At 35.1% G+C, this 22,728-nt stretch overlaps 1 protein-coding gene across 1 annotated transcript; it reads right to left on the bottom strand.

The window, feature by feature from the left end:
* Positions 1–2,483: 2,483 nt before the first annotated feature.
* On the bottom strand, positions 2,484–22,602 carry DCLRE1A (DNA cross-link repair 1A). The gene is made up of 10 exons (XM_019725191.3): positions 22,462–22,602; positions 20,840–21,931; positions 17,251–18,942; positions 15,653–15,786; positions 14,450–14,568; positions 13,235–13,375; positions 11,586–11,731; positions 10,646–10,800; positions 4,587–4,728; positions 2,484–3,522 (listed from the first exon to the last, which is right to left on the bottom strand). The coding sequence occupies exons 2-10, from the start codon at positions 21,321–21,323 to the stop codon at positions 3,362–3,364; spliced, it is 3,174 nt and encodes a 1,057-aa protein (XP_019580750.3). The 5' UTR covers positions 21,324–21,931; positions 22,462–22,602; the 3' UTR covers positions 2,484–3,361.
* Positions 22,603–22,728: the final 126 nt, after the last annotated feature.

Genomic DNA, 22,728 nt, shown 5'->3' with positions numbered 1-22,728 from the left:
TATAAGAAGGAACATAGAAACCATGAAAAAGAACCAGTCAGAAGTGAAGAATACAATAACTGAAATAAAGAATGCACTAGAAAGAATCACGAGCAGATTAGATAAATCAGAGGCTCGAATTAGCAATTTAAAAGACAAGGTAGCAGAAAACACCCAATTAGAACAGCAAAAGAAAAAAAAGAATAAAAAAATAGTGAGAATAGTTTAAGAGACTTCTGAGACAGCAAACGTAACAATATTCACATCATACGGGTACCAGAAGAAGACAGAAAGCTAGAGATTGAGAACCTATTTGAAGAAATAACGACTGAAAACTTTCTTAACCTAGTGAAGGAAATAGACATACAAGTCCAGGAAATGCAGAGTCCCAAACAGGATGAACTCAAACAGGCCCACACCAAGACACATTATAATTAGAATGGCAAAGGTTAAAGACAAAGAGAGAATCCTAAAAGCAGCAAGACATACTCCACTCAGCACAACACCCTCCAGGTCCACCCATGCTGCTGAAGATGGTGAGAATCCATTCCCTTTCATGGCTGAGCAATATTAAGGGAGCTCCCATAAGGCTGTCAGCTGATTTCTCAACAGAAACTTTGCAGGCCAGAAGGGATTGGCAGGAAATAGTCAATATGATGAAAAGAAAGGACCTACAACCAAGACTACTTTACCCAGCAAAGCTATTATTTATCAATCAAAGGACAGATAAAGAGCTTCCCAGACAAGAAAAAGCTAAAGGAGTTCATCACCGCCAAACTAGTATTACAAGAAATCTTAGAGGGACTTCTTTAAGACAGGAAAAAAAAAAAAAATCAAAATTATGAATAATGAAATGGCAATAGCTACATATCTATCACTAATTATTTTCAATGTAAATGGATTAAATGCTCCAGTCAAAAGACATAGAAGGGCTGAATGGATAAGAAATCAAAACCCTTATATATGCTGCCTACAAGAGACTCACTTCAGATTGAAAGACATGTACACACAGAAAGTAGAGATGAAGAAAGGTATTTCATGAAGCTGGAAATGAAAAAACCAAACAAACAAAAAGCTGGGTTAGCAATAGTTATACCAGATAAAATAGACTTAAAAACAAAGGCTATAAGAAGAGATAATGAAGGATCCAGTAATCCCACGTCAGGGTATTTATCCTAAGAAATCCAAAATGCTACTTCGAGGGGATATGTGCATCTGTATGTTCATTGCAGCATTGTTTATAATGGCCAAGATGTGGAGGCAGCCTCAGAGTCAGTTGATGGAAGAATGGATAAAGAAGAGGTGGTACATATATACAACGGAATATTGCTCAGCCATGCAAGGGAATGGATTCTCACCATCTTCAGCAGCATGGGTGGACCTGGAGGGTGTTGTGCTGAGTGGAGTATGTCAGATAGAGAAAGACAGATGCAATGTGATTTTGCTTATATGTGGAATCTAAAAACAAAGTTAAGAAACAAAACAGAAACAAACTCATAGATACAGAAAACATTTTTATGGTTGTCAGATAGAAGGAGGGTTGGGTGTGTGGGTGAAAGTAGAGGGGTGATTAAGTACAAATTGATTGTTACACAGTATTTATGGGGATGTAAGGTGTAACATAAGAGATATAGTCAATAATATTGTAATAACTATATATGGTGTCAGAAGGGTACTAGATTTATTGGGATGACAGATGGGAGGGGGTTGGGGGCAGGATGAAAAAGTGAAGGGATTAAAAAGTACAAATTGGTAGTTACAAAATATTCACGGGGATGTAAAGTACAGCATAGGGAATATAGTCAATGATATGGTAATAACTGTGTATAGTGCTAGGTGGGTATTAGACTAGTTGGGGGATCACTTTTAAATTATAAAAATGTCTAACCACTATGCTGTAAACATGAAATAAAATAATATTTAATGTCAATTATAATTGATAAATTTAAAAAGGGGGGAAATTTAAAAAGGAAAGGGGAAGGGGAATAAGAGGTCCAAATTTCCTGGTATAAAACAATTAAGTCATGGGGATGTAACATACAGCATGGAAATATAGTCAATAATATTGTGATAGCATGGGACAGTGTCAGATGGTTGTTAGACTAATCATGGTGATCACATCTTTAAGTATATAAATGTCAGATAATCATGGTGTACCCCTGAAACTAATACGATATTGTATGTTAGCTATATTTTTAATAAAATTCTTAGGAAAAAAGATAATTCTAGAAAAAAAGGAAATGACCCTAAATGACTTGACCATCTCCTCTACGTTAAAATATCAATATTTGTAGACTATATAGTTTTTCATTTTCTAATTATAACTAATTATAAAAAGTTTAAGGCACCAAGCCAAACCAGTTAAAATATTTTAAGTGTGTAATTGAAGTCAACTGAGAACATAAACTGGATTTATTACCACTGTGCCCCTAAAAGCTTTTCCTCCCTTAAATGTGACCCCTACAGCCTTTATCTCCACAATAAAGTAAAATCCAAACTGAAAATAATTTTCCATGAAAATGTTTATTAAGAAATCCCCAAGTAATTTCATTGCTAGATGTAATGCAAAAACACACATATAAACTCATGAATATATTCTTTATGCTAGCCCATTTTCTTATTTAAACTTCATAAAAATATTTTTAATATGCATTGCATAAAATTTTCATTTTTGGATCAGCTATTTAATCTCTGTTGGAGAGATCAAGATCATACATAAATAATCTAAACTCACTTTTTAAAAAAACACTACAATCTAAACTTTCAGTTATCTGTTATCTGGAATAAATAGTTCAGATAAATATCATTCATGCAAACTTTCCCCTGGCCTTTATTGAGTAATTATCTACACTCTTTGAGTCACCTTCAGAGTAAAATAATAGATTATTTTCATTGAAATTTTATAAAATTGCACGAAAGGCACAGGTATAAATACCAAAAACCAAGACATTATACAGCAAATTTATTTTTTAATTTAAGTATATATATCACATAAAAGTTTTATCTCATAAAAATATGCTCCATGTTAAATGATTTTAAAGACACATAATTACTTATACATAATGCTTTTAATCTAATTATCCATGATCATGAATCATTTTGGCCCCAAAACCTGCCTTTATTTCCCCTCTGAAGGCTGGACGCAGAATATCACTGGAGGGACAAGCATCAAGGGTAGTAGGGAGACCAGTCCCAGTTATCACCGATGATGCTGAGAGGCACGCAGCACCTTGAACATTTTATTCGAACGTAGATAAGAAAATAAGCTATATGAGCGACCTTCATGAGGTTTTTCACATAAAGTATATTCTGTATCACTAAAGATTTAACTAACAAGCTACATCTAAGTTACTTAATTACTACGGAGTCCTTCGAGGTAACATTAATATCCAGCTTCCAATTTCCATTCTTTAAAATATTTCTCCATTGTGCTCCTAGATTTCAAGGTGCCAACATTCACGGTGGGTATGATTTTCTGGGGCTTCAGCCACTGAACAAAACGTTTCATTTCTAGGTAGCTGCTGTGTTCACTATAAGGAATTCCTGAAACACACAAAAAAAGATATTGCCTACTAAAAATCAAATTAATTTTTAAAAATGCACAAGTCCGAAATAAAATAAAGGAGAAAAGAAAAGCAATCCAGAGTATTTTTGTCAAAAACTCCCTGATTCTTTATTTCTGATAAAAAGAAAATGTTATTTTATGAATAAAAAGTAAACATTAAAATAATATGAAAACTGAACATTAAAAAATTCTATTACTTTTCTATGCAGACAACAATATGCATTTCTATAGATTCTTATTTATAAGTAGGCTTTTCTTTATAAACAATTCTTCCCTTGAAGCAATCTCCTCAGCTGTGAATTTCAGGAAAATCCTGGAAGAAATTTTCTTTTGAAAGAATTCTTCCCTGTAAGCAGTTCACTCAGCTATTAATTTCAGAGAAATCTGGAAGAAATACGAGTAAATTTTGAAGAACAATAAGCAGGAGACTCTTGATTTCCAGAGCAAGGAAGCGGATTCCAGCCCCTAAGATTCTCACACATAAAAAAAGCAAAAAGAGAAAAAGTAAATCCTAAAAATCCCTCTATCTTCTTTACTGAAGATAAAGTACTACATTGAAAGACACTGAGGGGCTTGTCTGACTAAATGAGGGTTTTTAGAGGCTGCAAGTAAATCACTGGCTAGTGACATATCAGCCATCAATATAATAAGCTCACTTCTGAGGACAATGGTAAACCTCTCTGGCTGTCACCACATCTAATCCGTTTTCTTCCTGCTCTCAGTTTCACAGCATCATCTAAACTTCCAGTGCACAACTGCACACTCTCCTTTCAAGCAGTTCTACAGTTTCCTGTACTTATCACTGATCACACAAACGAAATGATCTGTATTAGTCCATGTCTATTTACTACGGTCATACTCCTTTATATCAGTTTACAATGTACGAAAGATACAGGTTTAGAGTACACAGAGCGATTTGAAACTCTTGAATTGTTTAAAGATTCTGTCGCACCTGTTTTTCTTGCATCTTAATTCTACAGCCCTTTTTAAAAAATGTAAAATAATTACAAACATTAAAAGTGAGAACATTTAATAGTTATACCGTATATTGAAACGTTTCCTTTGGTCTTGGGAATAACATCTGCTATACTTGTTAACTTATTCGAGTGTGTCCATCCTGTAGGTCGAAAAGCCAAAATCTGATCATATCTCCCATTGCACTTCTTCAAATGACTCTGTAAATCCTGGTAAATGAAAATAGGATATTGATTTAATGGTCAATAAAGATGGATTATGTGAAATAAAACAGAATGATTAAAGATGTTAGGTCGGCATAGTCACAGGGAGTTTTCACTTGGTAAGCATTAGTGTGCGACAATCTAGTGCCAGGCTTCCGAAAGAATAAAATCACTAAAAAACAAAATATTTCCCTCTTATCTAAAGTTAAACATGCTTAAGTACAGTCTGAAAAAAGTAACATGGGGTAACTTTAAACATAACTATGTATTAAAACATTACAATTCAGATAGCTACCAAAAAAAGAAAATTTCCAAGTCCTGCTACTATTAGGTTGTTAATATTAGAGATACTAGTATCTAATAGTATTCCTATTAGAGGTTGGCAAACATCAATCCAAACATATCTCCATGCATATACACCAGTAGAGGATTGATGGATAGAAAGATGGAAATAATTTTATATACTCAACACAGACATACATTTTAAAGATGCACAGTGGCTTTCTCAGGTGTTTACTCCATTCCACCTTTAAATATGAACTAGAATAATATTAAAATGTTCAGGCTGCTACAATTGGGAGTACTGTGCTTCCCTACCAAATCAGGGGTAGAATACAGAATTTTCCACACTAAAGTCATTACAAGTGATGACATTTGATTAACATTTTTAGAAAATCAATAACCAAAGTTCAATCTCTGAGAGATAAAGGAAATCCAGTAAAGATAAAAATGGCACAAGGGATCCAAAAAAGTCTAATACTTTTGGCCTTCAGACTAATCCCAGAGTTTCAAAGGCTTAGAGTAAATTTATAATAAAATTTGAATTTTATTTAAAATAATATAAAAACTGAACTGCATGCGGCGTCATCTTGGATTTCCCAAAGACTCCTTTTTCTTCCCTAGTCATACATATTCTGAACTATTCTAGTGTTCTAAAAGGTGCTGGTACCCATTTATGCATCTACCTATTCAACTCACTCATGCAGTATCTGTCTCAGTATTAACGCCAAGTGCTGGTATTGGAGTGGTGGGGGAGAGACAGCCTTCACCTTCGGGAAGCTTACAGCCGACTGGGGAGACAGTCAATAAACCCCACCTTCTGGGTCTTTTTTAATGGAAACTATCTGCCCTTTCTTAACTTTTTCTAACTTTCATCATCTATTACATCATCAGAACCTAGAAGCCTTACAGACTGACCTTTTCATAAAGGACTCATTTTTTAGTATGAATTCCTAGAAATGGAATTGTTGAATTAAAGGAATAACCCTTAATTTCTACTACTATCCAAGTGGATGAGAGTGGCAATTTCTCTAAACATCAGCACAGAAATATTACCTTTAAAAAAATGTTAATTTGGTAGAAGACACAAATATACCACTATTATTTTACTCTTATGTTTGATTACTAATAAAAAGCTGAACATTTTGTTTATCATTTTACTGATGAATTAGTAACAATCCTTTCATTTCTCTTTTGTGTCAAACAATAACCTTTTATTATTAATTTGAAGTCAGTACAAGAATAACTACCATTAAACAGTCATATTTCTTCCCAACTCTACTCCCCACCACACACAAAAGTTTAAGTTATGGATGTATCACTAAGTTTTCATTACAATATTCCTGGCTCTGCAAATTTTCAAGTTTTCTGTCTTGCTTAGTCTAGGGCCTAGCAAATGTAATATAATTTGCTCAATTACTAATCCTATTCCCCTTGTCCTCACAAAAAAAGGAAATAATAGGAAACTGAGGTTTAGAGCAATTATACCTGTGATCCCGTAAACTATGAGTCCAACTTTCCCTATGGGTCATCAAACTTATCCATTCCTACCTGTCTCTGCAAAAACACTCAGGAGAATTAAGTGAGAAGCAATTTCTGCTTTTCATGAGACAAATTAGATTTACCACAAAACATCATTAACCTGTGATACAAACAAAACATGTGACACTGTCACACAAGTCAAACATACAGAAAACACTGCCAACAGTCACTAGTTCTTCATTAACCACAACTGGAGAACTACTATCATGAGGCATTTTATTAAGAATGAGTTAGTCAATGCAAAAGACAAATACTGCATGATCTCACGTATATGTGGAATCTAAAGAACAAAATAAACAAAACAGAAACAGACCCAAAGATACAGAGAACAAACAAATGGTACTAGCTGGGAGGTGGTTGGGGGGCAGGGTGAGAAAGGTGTAGGGATTAAGAAGTACAAATTGGTAGTTACGAAAGAGTCTCAAGAATGTAAAGTACAGTAATGGAATATAGTCAACAATATTGTAAAAACTATGTATTGTGTCAAACAGAGGTGCTAGATTGATTGGGGCGATCACTTCATAAATTATATAAATGTCTAACCACTATACTGTACACCTGAATAATACTGAATGTCAACTATAATTAAAAACAATAGTCATGGGGATATATAGTACAGCATAAGGAATATCAATATTATAATAACTATGTACAGTGTCAGATGGGTAATAGACTTATTGGGGTTATTACATTGTGAGGTATATAAATGTCTAATCACTTTGTTGATTTGTGCACCTGAAACTAATACAAAAATAAATTAATTTAAAAAAAGGAAAAAAATTTCCCTAAAAAAACAAAAAGGAATAATTTAGTCAATATAAAGCCCCTGATACAGGACTTGTCTCTGTTTACTGGTAACCAGTTTGTGATAAAAATGCTTTTCAGTATATGCCACTAGAATTATTTTTTTCAATATGCAAATAATCATCTCTAAGATTACTGTTATAATGTTTTATCACATTCAGTAAATCAGGTTTAAACCAGGGGTGGTAGTCAACTCTGTATCACGCACATAAACTTGGGTTGTTGAACTATTAGATAGATAGCATGAACGGTATTATTTACAGCGTTTTTAAGGCTTTCAAAAATGCCTTAGAAACCCTGGAAATTAAATCAGGCTGTATTTTCACAAAAAGCCATTAGCTCTGATGCAACAAAACTATTTTTGGCTGGTAAAAAGAAAATAGCTTTAAGTACTAACTAAAATATAGCTTCGTGGTAATAACCATCAGCTTCTGCTCCATCTGTGTTTTGAAGATAAGAAATCATCAAAAATGTCATTAACATCTGGTTACTTTATTGGAGGAAGGGGAAGGTCTCCTGAAGGCAATACCAATAACAGATGACAAATATAGAAAAAACAGACAATGATTTCAGATCATTCTGTTTTCAAAAACACTAGCCTCAAAAACAAACCAAAGCAAAACAAAACAAATGGGTTCAAAATGAGTATTTCTGAGAGATTAAAACTGATCTGAAGTCGTGTATAAAACATTATACTTAAGTTTGTAGCTGTTTGAAGTTTTAGTTCTTATGTAAGTCTGGATTTGTAAATACATGATCCCTAAAAGAAGGCAACGTGGACCAGCACAGTTTGTAAAAGCTGGATACTGCAAGGGAGTTGTCAGACAGGAAGAGATGGCCCTTTTCCTGCTTGAGGCTAATGAATCCCTCTACCTGTGTTTCTGGATCCTGCTCAGAAACCTCACTTCATTCGTTATTCCCTTCTCTCACACATCTTTAATTTCTCCATATCCCTCACGCTATGAAAACCCTCATCTCTTATAGCTGACAAACTCCCTTTTGTGCACCTCCCTCCCTTTGGCCGTCAACACGTCTGGTCCTAGTCACAGCCATGCGCTATGCTTCTTGTTTCCCTTTCCTCACCATTCATTCATTTATTCTTGTCTTCAAAGCAGATAACTGCCAGTCCTTTTTTTTTTAAGTATAGAGTTCAGTGGTTTTTAGTATATTTACAAAGTTGTATGACCATCACCACTACCTAATTCTAGAACATTTTCATCACTGTACCCATTAGCAGTCATTCCCCATCTCCCTCAAGCCCTGACAACCACAATCTACTTATTGTCTCTATCGCTTTACGTATTCTGGACATTTCAAATAACTGGAATCATACAAAATATAGCCTTTCGTGACCTGGCTTCTTTCACTTGGCATAATGTTCTCACTTGACAATATGTTCACTCATATTGTAGCATGCTTAGTATTTCATTCCTTTTCACAGCTGAAAAATACTCCTATTTTATGGACATAACACATTTTGTTTATTCATTCATCATTTGATGGACATTTGAGTTGTTTCTACTTTTTGGCTATTATGAATCATGCTGCTATGAATATTTGCGTAGAAATCTTTATGCAGACATATGTTTTCAATTTTCTTGGTCATATACCTAGGACTGGAATTGCTGGTGATATGATCACTCCATGTTTCACTTTCTAAGAAATTATCAAACTGTTTTCCATAGCAGCTATGCCATTTTGTAATCTCACCAGCAACAAATGAAGTTTCCAACTTTTCCATATCCTCACCAACAATTGGCATTGTCCATCTTTTTTATGACAGCTATCCTAGTGGGTGTGAAGTGGTGTCTCACTGTGGTTTTGATATGCAGTTCCTGATGGCTGACAACACTGCCCACTCTTTTCATGTGCTTATTGGGCATTTGTATCTGTTCTCCTTCATTTGGTGATTTGTACACCTTCTCATTCATTCCTCAGCCTCTGCCATCTGGCTTCCTGCAACATCACATCACTGAAACCATTTTTGTGCAGGTCACCAAAGATGTCCTAACTGCCCAATTGTCATTCTCTCCTCATATAACCTCTATGCAGCATATAGCACTTTTAAACACTTTCTTGAAAAGGTTTAGTCCTTTCATTTCTATAATAATCTGATTCTTCCACCCCCATTGTGCTCTAAATGGATAATTTATTCAAATGGAACAAAGTTAGCAGGAAATAAAACTGTATAATAAAAACAATAAAAATATGCTATACCTTCCTCAGGTTATCTGTGTTCATTTTATGATTAATCACTATCTCATTAGCCTCCACACAAATTGAATGGCTCCCAAATTTAAAATAAGTTTGCAAGGCTGGCTAAAACACTAATGGACAAAATTCTGACTTGATTATCTCTGAAATTTCTTATAAATTATATACTCATGAAAATAGGTCATAAAAATTTTACCTTAATCACATAAACAAAGGAGAAGTTATACCAATTAGAATTTCCTTACTCAAGGGATAGACCTCAAATATTCTTTTTCTTCACACAATATAAGTGTTATTATTTATAAGACAGATATAGTAATCAGCATCCTAAGCTTTTTCAGAAAGTTCCATAAAAGTAATTTTATGAATGTCACAGCAAAAGTGAAAATATTTTTTGTGCACATTATGTTCTAAATCGTTTTTAATACACAGGTTTGATACATGCCATTGTTAGGTGTAAAAAATATTAGCAAATGGAGTAAGATTAGCAAATTCTAAGACTAGAATACGAATAAACCTGACAAATAAGCTCCCCCAATCACAAGAGGTCATATCTTATGTATCTCAATTTATCCCCCAGAACTCACACTAGAACTTCCTCTTAGGATGCCCTTCCACTATTTTATTTAATCCTCACAAGTAAATTTCTAACATATATCATGTTATAAGGGCTTAATAGTAACACAGAATAGACCTGAAAGAAAAGTAAGAACTCCTCAGAATTCTCTCGTTTCCCCACTCATCCAGGAAGAACTGGAAAACGATCTTAAAAACAGGTCTGGATGGCCAGATAGTTGTACGAGCATGCTTTTCTACATTTGTTTCTTCCCTTATGCCAGTTCTCTAGTTCCCAAACTGGGATATGAATGGGCACATGAATTACTGTATAGAGCTGCACACCCAAAAAAACTGAAAACATTTAAAATGCCCCTAAAAATTTTCCTAGGGCAATTTTTAATACTATAGGTGACTTCATTATAATTGAATTCCTCTAGTTAAATGCGGATAAATGGGATTCTAGTTTACAATCATCAGATTACCTTCTCTAGCTCATCCTAAAAAGATGTAACTCTTGAATGCTTACCTTAAAATTAATTTGCATCATTGGAAGAAGGTGAACCAGTGAATCGCACATGTCTACAGTGATGAGGGAATTAATTTCTGGTATATTGAGGCACTGTAATGTTTTATATTTTTCTTGAGACATGCCCACTTTTGAACCTAAAACATCAGCAATGGCTACAGGCAAAGGAAAAGGTTAAAAATAGTAAAATAACAGCTTGTAAAAAATAACAAAATTACAACTTAATGAAATTTTAAAATAAGAATTTACCAAATAAAAAGAAATTCAAAACATTCACACTTGCCATATCTGTAAAAGGCTGAATAATTTTGTTGGTTAACTGTGTGGAATAAATTGCGAGAAAACCAAAGAATTTATTTTTAAAAACCTAGTATTTACAAATTGCAAAATATGTATAGAAAAGGGTAGATGATGAGAAGAAACCAAATCTGGAGTTAAAACCCTGACTTCATCACTTCATATCTTAATGTTTGACGTTATGTGACCATAGTTAAGAAGAAATGGAAAGTACTGTGCAGAATAGCACAATGCTATCTAGATAAACTACAGTTACATATCCAGAAATCATTTAGGAACAAAAATTAAAACTATTCTCTAAGATAAATGATGGTTATCATCAAAGAATGCAGTTATGCAACTATGCACTAGTCATCTTTCAAAGTTGACTGAAATACTAAGGCAGCATGGGCATTTGCTCTATAAACATTTTATAGATATAAAGGCTACCATAAACACACTTATCAAATGTTTCCATTAAGTTAAGCCTCTCAGAGTTTAAATGGATCAGACTCTATCAAATTTTCCTTCAACTTCAAAGGCAATATTGCACCATTTCAGGAAATAAATATCAAGCACAAGAATAAAGACTGAAAGGGCTTTATGCAAAAAGAAGCTGATCTTTATAATATATTAATGTAAATTAGATACAGCTAACACCCACCTAGGAAGACTTTCTCTTTTCCAATAGAGTAAGTGCCACAGACAACAAGAGTTCGTGGGTTTAGAGTTACAGCCTCAAAGGCAGTGTTGATGGCAAACTGGATAACCTCTTGCTGAGACGGAAAGGAGTATTCTGGGCTGCAGTATCTATGATAGGGAAATATGGTACTTAGTAAAAGAGCAACAAGAAAGCCAGAGCATAAAGCTGGATGCTATTTTAGCAAATTTACATTCAACAGCAGTGTAATATACTAACACCACTGCAAGTTATCTCACTGTCTGTGGTTAAAATATTTGTTACCAGGTAATGATAATTTATGATGGAGTTATGCATGTTCAGTATACTTTTTCTCACTGTGTTTCTTTTATCATCTTCAAATAAAGAAATTGCCTTTTTTTCTTCAAGAATATTTCTAGCCAGGCAGCTATTTTAAGATCTGAATTATAAAGCTCAATATCTTCTTTTTTTTTTAAATCCCTATCACTATCAAAAAAAAAAAAAAATACTGTTGACAGGGATTACCTTTGGACTAAAGAATTCTGATGTAGTAAAAAATATAATTATTAAAATAATGAAACAAAACATGAATTTAATTAAGTAGTTTTAAATCAAACAGTTAATATTTATATGGTTGTTCTCTCTTAGGAGATACAGAAATATATATAGCATTACAGGAATATAATAAATCCATTGGTTCTACCTCAAAACAATAACACCTAATGAAAAACTAACCCTAAGGCTACTATCTATATATATTTGAGATGAAAACTAAGTGCTTTTTCACTAAAAAGGTCAATGTACAAACACCAAAGAAACCTTTTCCCTAATCTTCAAGATTGTTTTTGCTGGTCAACAATCAGAATAGAGGAAAAAAGAAACTTAGTCCTTTCGCCTATAAAAACACACAAAGAAATTCAGAATTGCATGTAGAATAGTACTAAGTAACAAGAAAAGCTTTTTTTAAAAACTTATTTGCTTAATTTTTTTAGTATTTAATGTAAATATAAAGGAGTGGAAAAATTAGTGTTAGAAAACTGGATGTGCAAAGACCATCTTTTACTAAAATATGCCGTACAAACTCACTTCTCCTTAAAACAGGTTGAAATAGGTAACATAATTAATTTCTAACAAATTGCTGAGGTATTTTAATATACAATAAAAAGATAATGGCTTATACCATTATGTTTATAGCACTTAGGAATTCAAAGTTGTCACTTATGAACTACCTTTTTGAGAAAGAATACAATTCTGAATGTTCAGAAATAGAAATGTATTCTGGCCTCAGTTTTCTCTTCACATTTATACTTAATAGTTACAGATACTTTGAAAGGGTAATCTAAAAGAGTGTTTTCCTCAAGTTTGCCCCCAATTTTTCTTCCATGTTTCAGTAATAGGATTCTCACATAAACCGTATTTTCAAAAGGAAACTACAAAAACATTGAGCTGTAGACAGTTAAGACATGTAATCCCAAACTTGTCCCTAAGCAAATGTGTTTTTTCAAACAGCATCCCTCTGATAAACAGACCTAAAATGACATTTGACAAAAAGCTATCATTTTGATTACCTAAGCAAATGTTCACATTATTCATAATATACAGGGCAAACACTGTCTGTGGGAACAGGAAGCACACCAAAAAGCCTCTCTTACGTGGTATCTAGGTAAAGCGTGTGGATTTTCTGGCCAGCGAGAAGGGAACGTTCCATGCTGGGATCTGCTCGGAAGTCTCCGGTGTGTAGTATGACATTACCATTAGGAAGATAAAAAAGGATCATGACAGCACCTGGACAGCTGAACACAAACATTTCAAAGAAATAATCGTATCATGAGCAAAGCACCTAAAGGAAGAGTACTTATTTCAATATCAAGTTCATACACATTATTAGCTGACTGCAATGACAAAGCATTGTATGAAAGAGAAAACGTCGTACTTTCATTAGGGAAATTTACATCATAAAAAAAAAAAAATTGGCATGCTGGAAAGGATTAATTCAATAGACCTGGGTTGCTCAAACTCTACACATTCCCAAGAAAGATCTGTGTTTAGGACTAGGCCTTGGGTGACGAGTTCTGAGCCCTTGGAATATTCTGCTAAGAGCACATTTTGTATGCCTGAGGCACTGCACTGGGCCATGTGGTACTAGTGTGATCAGACAGTCTATGCTAACAATGGGATCTATAGTGAATGCCTGTTTTTGCTCTAGGGGACTGGAGTCTGAGTAGCTGAGGTCAGTCACGGGGTGTTGCAGGCGTAAGTGACTGACCCTCAATAAAAACCCAGGACGACGAGGCTCCAGTGTGCCTCCCTGGTTGGCAACACTTCCCATGGGTTGTTACACATTGTTGCTGGCAGAATAAAGCACATCTGTGCTACTTCTTTAGACGAAGACCCCTGGAAACGTGCTCCTGGTTCCTCCTGGGTTGGCCTCCCATTGGCCTTTCCCCTTTCCTGATTTTAATCTGTATTTCTTCCCTGTGATAAGCTGTAACCACAAGTTTAACAGCTTTGCTGAGTCCTGTGCGTTCTTTTAATGAATCACTGAGCCTGAAGCTGGTCTCGGGGATCCCCGACACAAAGGGCTGGGAAAATTACTGCCAAAACACAAGGAACTTTCATTTCGAATTCTAAGAAAACACAGGAAATAATTACATTTGTAAGTAAAACCTTCCCCTTACCTCCCAGCCCAAAAACTTCTTATATTAATTTTTGCTCCAAAAGACACATTAGAGCTGATGGTCCGGCTAGGTCTTATTTTCGGAGAAACACGGTAGTTTCAATAAAAGAATTCTTAAATAACTATGCCAATGTACTTTCCTTTTGAATATTTTAAAAAAGGCGATTATTAAGGCAACTTGAATACTTACTGATTGGCATCAAGCAAAACAATTTTGACACCATTTACCATACATTCAGTGTCTAATGGCAATGGATGGATATATTGTTCTTGCACATGAAGTTTCCTCTTCAACAAATTGCCAGTTATCTGCAAAACAGGATGCGCTTATTGCTGATCCAGTAAAACACTAAGTATTTTATTTCATATCTGGTTTAGAACCCAAGCATCTTAATAATCTCCCTGTTCTCCCAATTACATTCAATGTAAACTCTCTAGAATGCCAGGAAGAACTTCCTGAAATGACTGTCACAACTCTGCTTGGTCACTGACTCTCCCTCACTTGTGCTAAGTCCATCCTTAGCATGAGTTATAAAACCCTTCATGTCTGGCCCTGCCCCTTCCTGTAGATTTATCTGCTGTTATTTACTATGTCATGTGTAGCCATTCTGAAATATATGAAGCACCTGGAACGCCTCTATTTCTCAGGTGTCTGTGCTTTTATAACCAACCTTAGTCTCTACCTGGAACGCTCTCTCCTCTTTCCTCTGCCTGGTTCTAGAATCAGACAGACCTGTGTTCAAATTGTGACTCTGCCATTACTAGCCCTGTGACTTGGGGCATATCACTTAACCTCTCCAAGCCTCAATTGTTTCACTAATAAAAAAAGGAGAATTCAAAAATGCCGTGAAGATTAATTCAAACTCTAGCCAAAGCCCTTGGTAGGCATTCAAATGTTCATCTTTTAATAATTAGTTCAAGCTATTTCATCATGAATCTTTTTCCAACGTTACCCTGGGACAGAGTAAAGCACTCCTTTCTCCCTACTTCTATGCACTCTGTTTATGTAACTATTACAATACTGATCCGTTCCTGGTATTATTTGTGAATGGGTCCTCTGAAGGCTGTAGGCTCCTCAAAGTTAGGAATTTTGCCTTGGATATTTTTTTAGGCCCTCAATAAATGTGTATTACACGAAACTTGTTTTTTTTAGTACATTGTGAAGTAGTTTATCTATTATTGTTTCTATATAATAAAACATATTTAAAAAAACTTTTTTAACTGTTGACAATACCTCATTCAATTTTAGAGTCTCAATGTGGAATCTGTTTTCTCATATCTTGTCTAGAATTGTACGTAGTTCTTACAATTTTAATTTTTCTTTTTTTTATTTCAAATTGCTTAGAAATTCACTGCATTCTACAAATTCAGAATTTAGAATACTAAAACTTACCTCACTACAATAAATGGGAAATGTGAAGTTTCTAGACAATCCAGCATAATGATCAGAATGAAAATGTGTGAGAAAATAGGCTGTACAACCTTCAACCAACCCATACTGAAAGGCATCAACGGTAAAGCCAGTTCCTGCAATGAAAATACCAACACTGCTGCTTGAGCAATAGCCAACAAAGGGAAAAATATCCAATTTGATTATAAATACCAAACCCTCTAACAACTTTACATCTCACTTTTAACTTAACTTGATAACTTAATTTAAAACTTACACCAAATGCGTCATCTAAGTTTCCGCTAAATATTCTAGTATGGGCTTTTTAAATGAATAACTATACAAAACATAAATAAATAAAAAATCAAAGTGCTAAGCCACAAAGCAATTATTTGTTTTATTTTGAATATTGTTTCTCTGAATATTTTCAAGATACTTACTGGGAACCTACATTCCTTTACTTCTGCAAAACAGCAAAAACACTAACTTTCTTCTAAAACATAAATTCTCAACGGGGCAGTAGTGATATGCTTCTAAAGGGGGCAAAAATGATTGAAGGCCCCTATGATATTTCAATGGTTTGTGGCCCTCCAAAGGGCCACAGTACAATAACAGATAAACAATATATCAGTAGTATTTGAATTTCATTGCAGGGGAAAGGGAAGAGTGAGGGAAACAAGAAAAAAAGGTCTAAAACAGTCTCCCTACAGGAGCATTAATTTAAAAAGAAAAAGGTTGAGCTGCTCTAAAATGTATTCAAGAAAGAACTACCCAAGTGTTCTGACTGTGATATGCAAGTGAATAAGCAAAGCTTCACAATTTTATTGAGACTTAGTAACACATGGCATACTAGTTTTAGGCTCATTTAAAATACAGGAAATCAATCAAAATAATTATTAAAAACAAAACTAGTGCTATGATGTACATAAATGCTATTCACTGTATAAATATTTTGAACAAATTATAGTTCTAGAACACCAATAAAGCACTTTAAAATATCTTTCTGAAACCAACTGTATTCTGGTAGCTTTATTTTCTTTTTAGAAAAAGAGTTATTTGTTTCTTTAGTAATAAAATTAATTTCACTATTTTTTTTTACTAACTCATGTATAAGTGCATGAAAAATTATAGGAACATGAAAAGGCTGAGAAACTAATTTATGATAGGTTTAACAATGTTTGGCATTTATGATGACCTGTACAACCTGTGACATTTTCCTTCTTTGAAGCTATTTAGTAGTACTTTGCATTTCTTAAGTGCTTAGAGACTCTTTCTTCTATTATACTTACTTTCAGAGAGCCTTTCCTCCTTATATCTTAAGCTGATCTTTACTGGTGTTTGTCAAATCTGTAATACCTACATAACTAGTACATACAGTATCTTCTATATAAAATATGTTTAATAAAACTTTACTGCACAGAGCAAAAAAAAAAAAGATTAAATACACACAAACAATCAGTATTACAAGTCAATGAAGTATAAAAAAGCAAAGGAAACACAAAAAATTGTTTCATACAAATATATACAACATGGGCAATGAACATGAAATCCAAAACAGTTGATTGTCTGTAGATACATTAAGCATTTATACTTCAACTTACCCGGTATTTTTTTATAGAATGGACATGTCCTTTTTCTTAATTCTGCATTAGATGACTCTGGGATTTTCGTGTTGCCTCTCTGCAGTCGGCCACAAGCTGATTTTATGAAGACTTTCTCTTTACTTAAATTGACTGTTCCAGCTTCTGTCTTGTTAGTAAGGTGATTTGACCTCTTCTGAAGTGATCCTTCATGTAGTGAATCAGACTTTTTAAGTCTCTTTCTTTGATGCTGTGACCTCTTACTAGAAAGTTCCACAGACTGCCAGTTCTCATTTACATTCTTTGCTTCAAATTCTAAATCACTTAAAGATTTTTCTGCTTTCCTCTTGCACCGCTGAGACCTCTTTTCATTAGGACTTGCAACTGCATTTAAGTTGATCCCTTCTAATGCACTTTCCCCTATTAATTTCTCTTCTTTTATTTTGGGCGGTAGACCAAAATACACACCTATATCCATTTGTTTCATTGCCTTGGTAGAAGGGTGTATTGCATTACACTTAGGGCCAGATGGCAATGTTTTCAAAGACTTAGCAGCAGTAGGTATACTAGAAAATTTCTCTGTATTTAAAACTGTTACTTTAGTGTCTACCATATCATCTGACGCCTTTCTGCAGAAACATGCTGAGTTAGTACTGTTCTCAGCACTGAAGTTTTTACTTGAAAATTCTCTAATTTTACCCTGGGTTGGATGGAACGAAAAACACCCTCCTCCCTGGCTTTCAAAAGGTTTTGACATTGCACTCTTAAGTAACGGAAGAGAAATTTGATTGTAAACAGCTGATTCCTCAATTACTTGTTTCTGTTTATTTGATTGAGATGAGTGAAATTCTGGCTCACCAGGTTTTACTTTAGTGGCCTGATAACTAGAAGAAGCAAACCCCCCGGCTAATGCCGGAGGAAACAACAGAAAGTCATCATCAGTATATGCTGGATCATGATATAAAATACTATTCTCATTTGGGAAAATAAGTTGAGACGAAACATTTAGAGTTTTGTATTTATACAATTCTTCATTGTATTTATCTTGAGTTAAGAAGCTATTCACTTTGGGGCTGCTCTCCTGGTGTATCAATAAGGGACCATGGATTTTTTTAAACAAAGTACAGCTGTTGTCATCTTCGAGGCTGCCATCTCTAGAGCTTTCTGTAAAAAGTGGTTCCCGTTGTGAATCATCCAGCTTCTCATCTATATTGTATGTTTCTTCATCACTTTGAAGTGGAGAATAGGAGATTTCACAGTCACTAAAGTCATTTTTTGGCAATGGTAAATTTGTGTGTTCTGAGTTGTTTTGGCTGTCTAATTCTTCAGCAAGAGGAAAACCAATTCCTACCAGTTTGTCATTATTAACACATTGTGCAAATTGTGGAGCTTGTTGGGGCGTTTGGATATTTGTTGAAAAGGAAATATTTTTATTTATTTCAACTGGAAACTGAGATTTTCTTAGACACTGTGTCACCAAGAAATGATCAGCTGATACATTTTTGAAGTTCTCAGTTTGTTCCTGATTTGGATACCATCCTTCCTCAAGACTACAAAGAAAGCTTGAATTAGTCTCACTGAAACTACCAGCTGACCCACGTGACGGACTGCTGGAAGGACCATTACTTGCCCTGCTTTGAGCTAGCAGGAGGTGAGTATATCTCTTGTAATGAGAAGGAATTGTTGAGGTACACAGAAGACCATCAGGACACTCTGAAAATTTTAATAAAGAAAGAAGTATTATAGGATCAAAACACAGACTAAGCTTTGACAGCATTAGCACTATAAATTAACACAAAAGTGGAAAGTCATCATCCCTACTTGAGGCCTTGGGACAATAACGATCTTTATGCAAATCAAAAGCTCAGCATAAAATAACAGTAGTACAGTATGGTTCTGCAAGGTGCTAGTTATTATTTTTAAATCAAATACTCTTAAATTTCTTTTCAAATAATCTTTTCGCAAAAAAATTTTAACACTAACACCTTTGTCCCTGCTAAGTAACCCTCACAAATATGAGGGTTCAAAATCCATGTATGCTTGCATTTCGTATTTCATAATCGTGTGCTACAAACTGACACCATCAGTTTCACTAGTTCACTATTGCTCAGACAATAAAGAATACAGAAGACTGGTATATCGCTCACACATGTTTATCTTATCAAGCAACAGATTTATGACAATTGTACCAAATTAGATTCCATTATTTAACATTCACACTGTATACAATAATAATAACAATCTTAATTATAGTTGCCCATACCCTGGATAATTTAGATTCTTTTCTAAGATGTGAAATTCAATTTGATAAACTGGTTAATAATAAGGCTTTAATAATCTGAAAACCATTCCGTATCGTACCATTATGATGGAGAAACATTCTGTACACCATCTTGGCATTTCCCCTTGTATGTTCATTTCTAGGTTTGTAAAAAAAATGACCTCCCCCCAAAAAAAAGATGTTACATTAAATTAGAAGACTTCATTGCTTGAAATTTAACTTAAAACCTCTTCTGTTAAAAGTATCTGTTATAGAACAGAGTTGAATTCAAGATGAGTACATCTGAGATTCTAGTCAAAGGAGTTTAGTCAGGAAAAAAGAAAAATCTCTTTGAGGTGGCTTTATCTATAAAATATTTGACCCTGAGGTGGTCACCATGGGACTCCAACTTCCATTTCTGGTATTCAAACCACTTAAAAGCAAATTACTAGCATTTGATGAGGCTATCACTCGCTATACTTTTATAAGAAAGGCTAATGCCAAATTTTAAAGAGTTCTTTTGCATCTTCATGCAGAACTTTAAAATGATAACTAGAGGTTAATAATGAAACGTCTTGTGAATCACATTTAACATGAAAACCATACTGAGTATTATTTTTATTTTACTGAATTTTAATTCTTTGAGATTTAAAAATCTATGTATGGTATATATAACTTTAAAATATACAAATCATCATAAACCATTCTCCATATACTCCAAAATGGATTTTCTACATATTAAACATGACATTAATTATATATTTTAAAACATAAAAATATAGCATTACTTCAGTTACCAACTGAGACATTCTTATTAGAATCTTCATAACCTAAGATTCCCAGTTCCTCTTTCTGTACATTAGCATGATGAATCCAACATAACTATATTTAGAAGACTGGACTATACTCTTAGTTCTGTAAGTCTGTTTCATAAAAAATAACAAAATGGGCAAGTTGTTTAACTTTTAAGAAGCCACATCTATAAAATGTCAATACCACCTACCTTGTGCGAGCGTTGTGACAGTCGAGTCAACAGAGTGAATGTATCTAGGATAGTATGTGCCCAATTAACACTTACGAAAAATAACTGAGATGTTTAGGGACTTTCATGAAACAAAATGCATTTAAACTATTTTTAAGTTTGCAACATGCTTTACAATTATACCATCAACTGTTATCTTTTTATCCTTCTTAAGGGTCAATTAACTACCTTGTTTGCCTCTAGGGTCATTTATACTTACAGTGTCTCATCTCTCTTGGTTTATTGGTGGCCTTGCTTGTTTCACTGGACTGATATGTCTGGCCTAATACAGGCCTATTTAAAGACCACCATCTTTTTTGTAATCTTACCTGTTTCAGAGACTGATGGAGAATCCAAACACTCAAAAACATGCCATCGAGGTGTTTGACCTAACAATGAGGAAAAAGGCATCTGGCAATTTGGACAGTAGCCATCATAAACTGGGCGTATCTTCGGAGACACTTGTTTGTTTTTGGGAGTCCTACTCTGCTTTCTCGGAGTGGTCTCCTTGCCTTGGGACTGCTGGGTACCATCTCCACAACTAGAGTTCTGACTGGAAGCTACAGAAGTCTGATTATCTGTTGCTCCAAGGCACATTTCAGGGTCCTTTGTCTCCTCTTTAGCTTCCACAGTTCTTTTATTTCTGTTTCGTTTGGACTGTTTTTTTCCATCTGTTGCTTTTTCAACAGTTTTTGGAATATTCTCAGAGCAATTATTTGGATGTACTCGTTTTAGTTTCCTTTTGGATTTGTATTCCCAGATGTCTTCTTCCAAAAAGGTATCTTCTGACATGGCAAAAATGATTTCTATCATTCAAGAAGCACTAATCTTTATTACATTGAGAGTCTATTTCCTGTTATAAAATTTTTAAATGGAATTATTTTGCTGAGAAAAAGCTTAACAAAAACCCCACTAACTTCATGGGAATCTAAAACTCTGGTAATGAATATATTGGCAAACTACAAACCTTACAGGCGAGAACACCTGCTGTTTCATTTATACCACAATAAAATTAAGATAACCTACGTAGCATCTCAGAAGTTTTCTATTTTGGCTACTATTTCATTCAGATACCTCGGCCTCTTCCATGACTCGATTCAAAAAAACTAAGAATCAGTAATACTTTGAAAATTAAGCACTAATGACAATCTCAGAACAAGCTTCGTAAAATTGTTATGAAGCCCCTATTCTCTTTCAACTGGACAACTGTCCAAATAATTCACAGTCCCTGAACAACTGGCTGAGCAGGTGTTCTGAACAGTACAATGGCCGCTTCAGTTTGCTAATCACACAGTCACTCCACAATCCAAGTGTGTGATTCTCAATCAACGTAACTGCCCTTCTCCATGACTCGTTGACATTCACCAACTTCAGTTTCCTGGGTCAGGCCAACATCTTCCACCGGCAGCAATGAACAAACACTGCACAAGAAACAAAATTCAAATTTGTGAAGTCATGCCTGCATCGAGGCCACAGTCCTAAGTCCAGACCACAGAGGACGTCTGCCTGGAGGTGACCAGCCCTTTCTCCACCAGCCTCAAAACCAAGGTTCACCTGCCCGACGCCTCCCAAGGTGTCTACCTTCTCTTTGGACACAGGAGACAGCAAGGACAGCGTGGGGTCTTACCCATCCAGGGCAGGGAGCGAATGCGCTGCTCACACAGCCCGCTCCATAAAAGCAATCACAGCCCTCCCCTTCTACAGGCAGAAGCCGAGCCCTCAGGGAGCCTCGCCGCCGCCCACCTGCCAGCAGCCCCCCAGGGAGCAGCTCCAGCTGCGTCCGCTCCCCTCAGCGACCCCCCTCCTCCAGCTCCGCTGCAGACCTATTCTCGCCCGCACTTTCAGCACTGCACAGCGACGAAATAGTGCATCTGTGTATAAGCCAAAGCCATCAGCCAGTCACCCCCAACTTTAAAAAGCCTTTCCCTTAAGGATATCCCTACTCCTTTACCTTTCTTGACTTGGCGGGAACTGCTTCCCCCGCCAGTGCTGTGTCGAATCGGCTGGTCCCGGTCTAACAGTCAGACTTTATACAGGCCGAAAAAAAGAAAAAAAAAAAGTGCCCGTTTTTAAGTCTTACGGATTTATTTTTTTTGTTCTCAAACCTATTAATTGCCAAAGTGAAAGGTGGGGGAACAGTATTCTTAGAGCTTCTGGAACGCTAACCCAGAGGCCTTTTCATGTGGAATCTGGCGTTCTGAATGTCCAGGCTCGGCTG

This window comes from Rhinolophus sinicus, chromosome 15 (genome assembly GCF_057876585.1).
Source record: "Rhinolophus sinicus isolate RSI-liver-muscle chromosome 15, RSI-T2T, whole genome shotgun sequence".
Classification (NCBI taxonomy): Eukaryota; Metazoa; Chordata; class Mammalia; order Chiroptera; family Rhinolophidae; genus Rhinolophus; species Rhinolophus sinicus.
Note: the sequence above shows the minus strand (reverse complement) of the source record. Positions and strands in the feature narration are given on the sequence as shown.

Bases quoted from the DNA above. Each gene is read 5' to 3' on its own strand.
- DCLRE1A (XM_019725191.3), bottom strand. From the start codon at position 21,323: ATGATAGAAATCATTTTTGCCATGTCAGAAGATACCTTTTTGGAAGAA. The intron at 14,569-15,652 runs GTAAGTTTTAGT...CCTGTTTTGCAG, and splicing joins TTCCCATTTATTGTAGTGAG to ATAACTGGCAATTTGTTGAA. The intron at 11,732-13,234 runs GTAAGAGAGGCT...TCCCTATCATAG, and splicing joins ACGCTTTACCTAGATACCAC to ATACTGCAGCCCAGAATACT.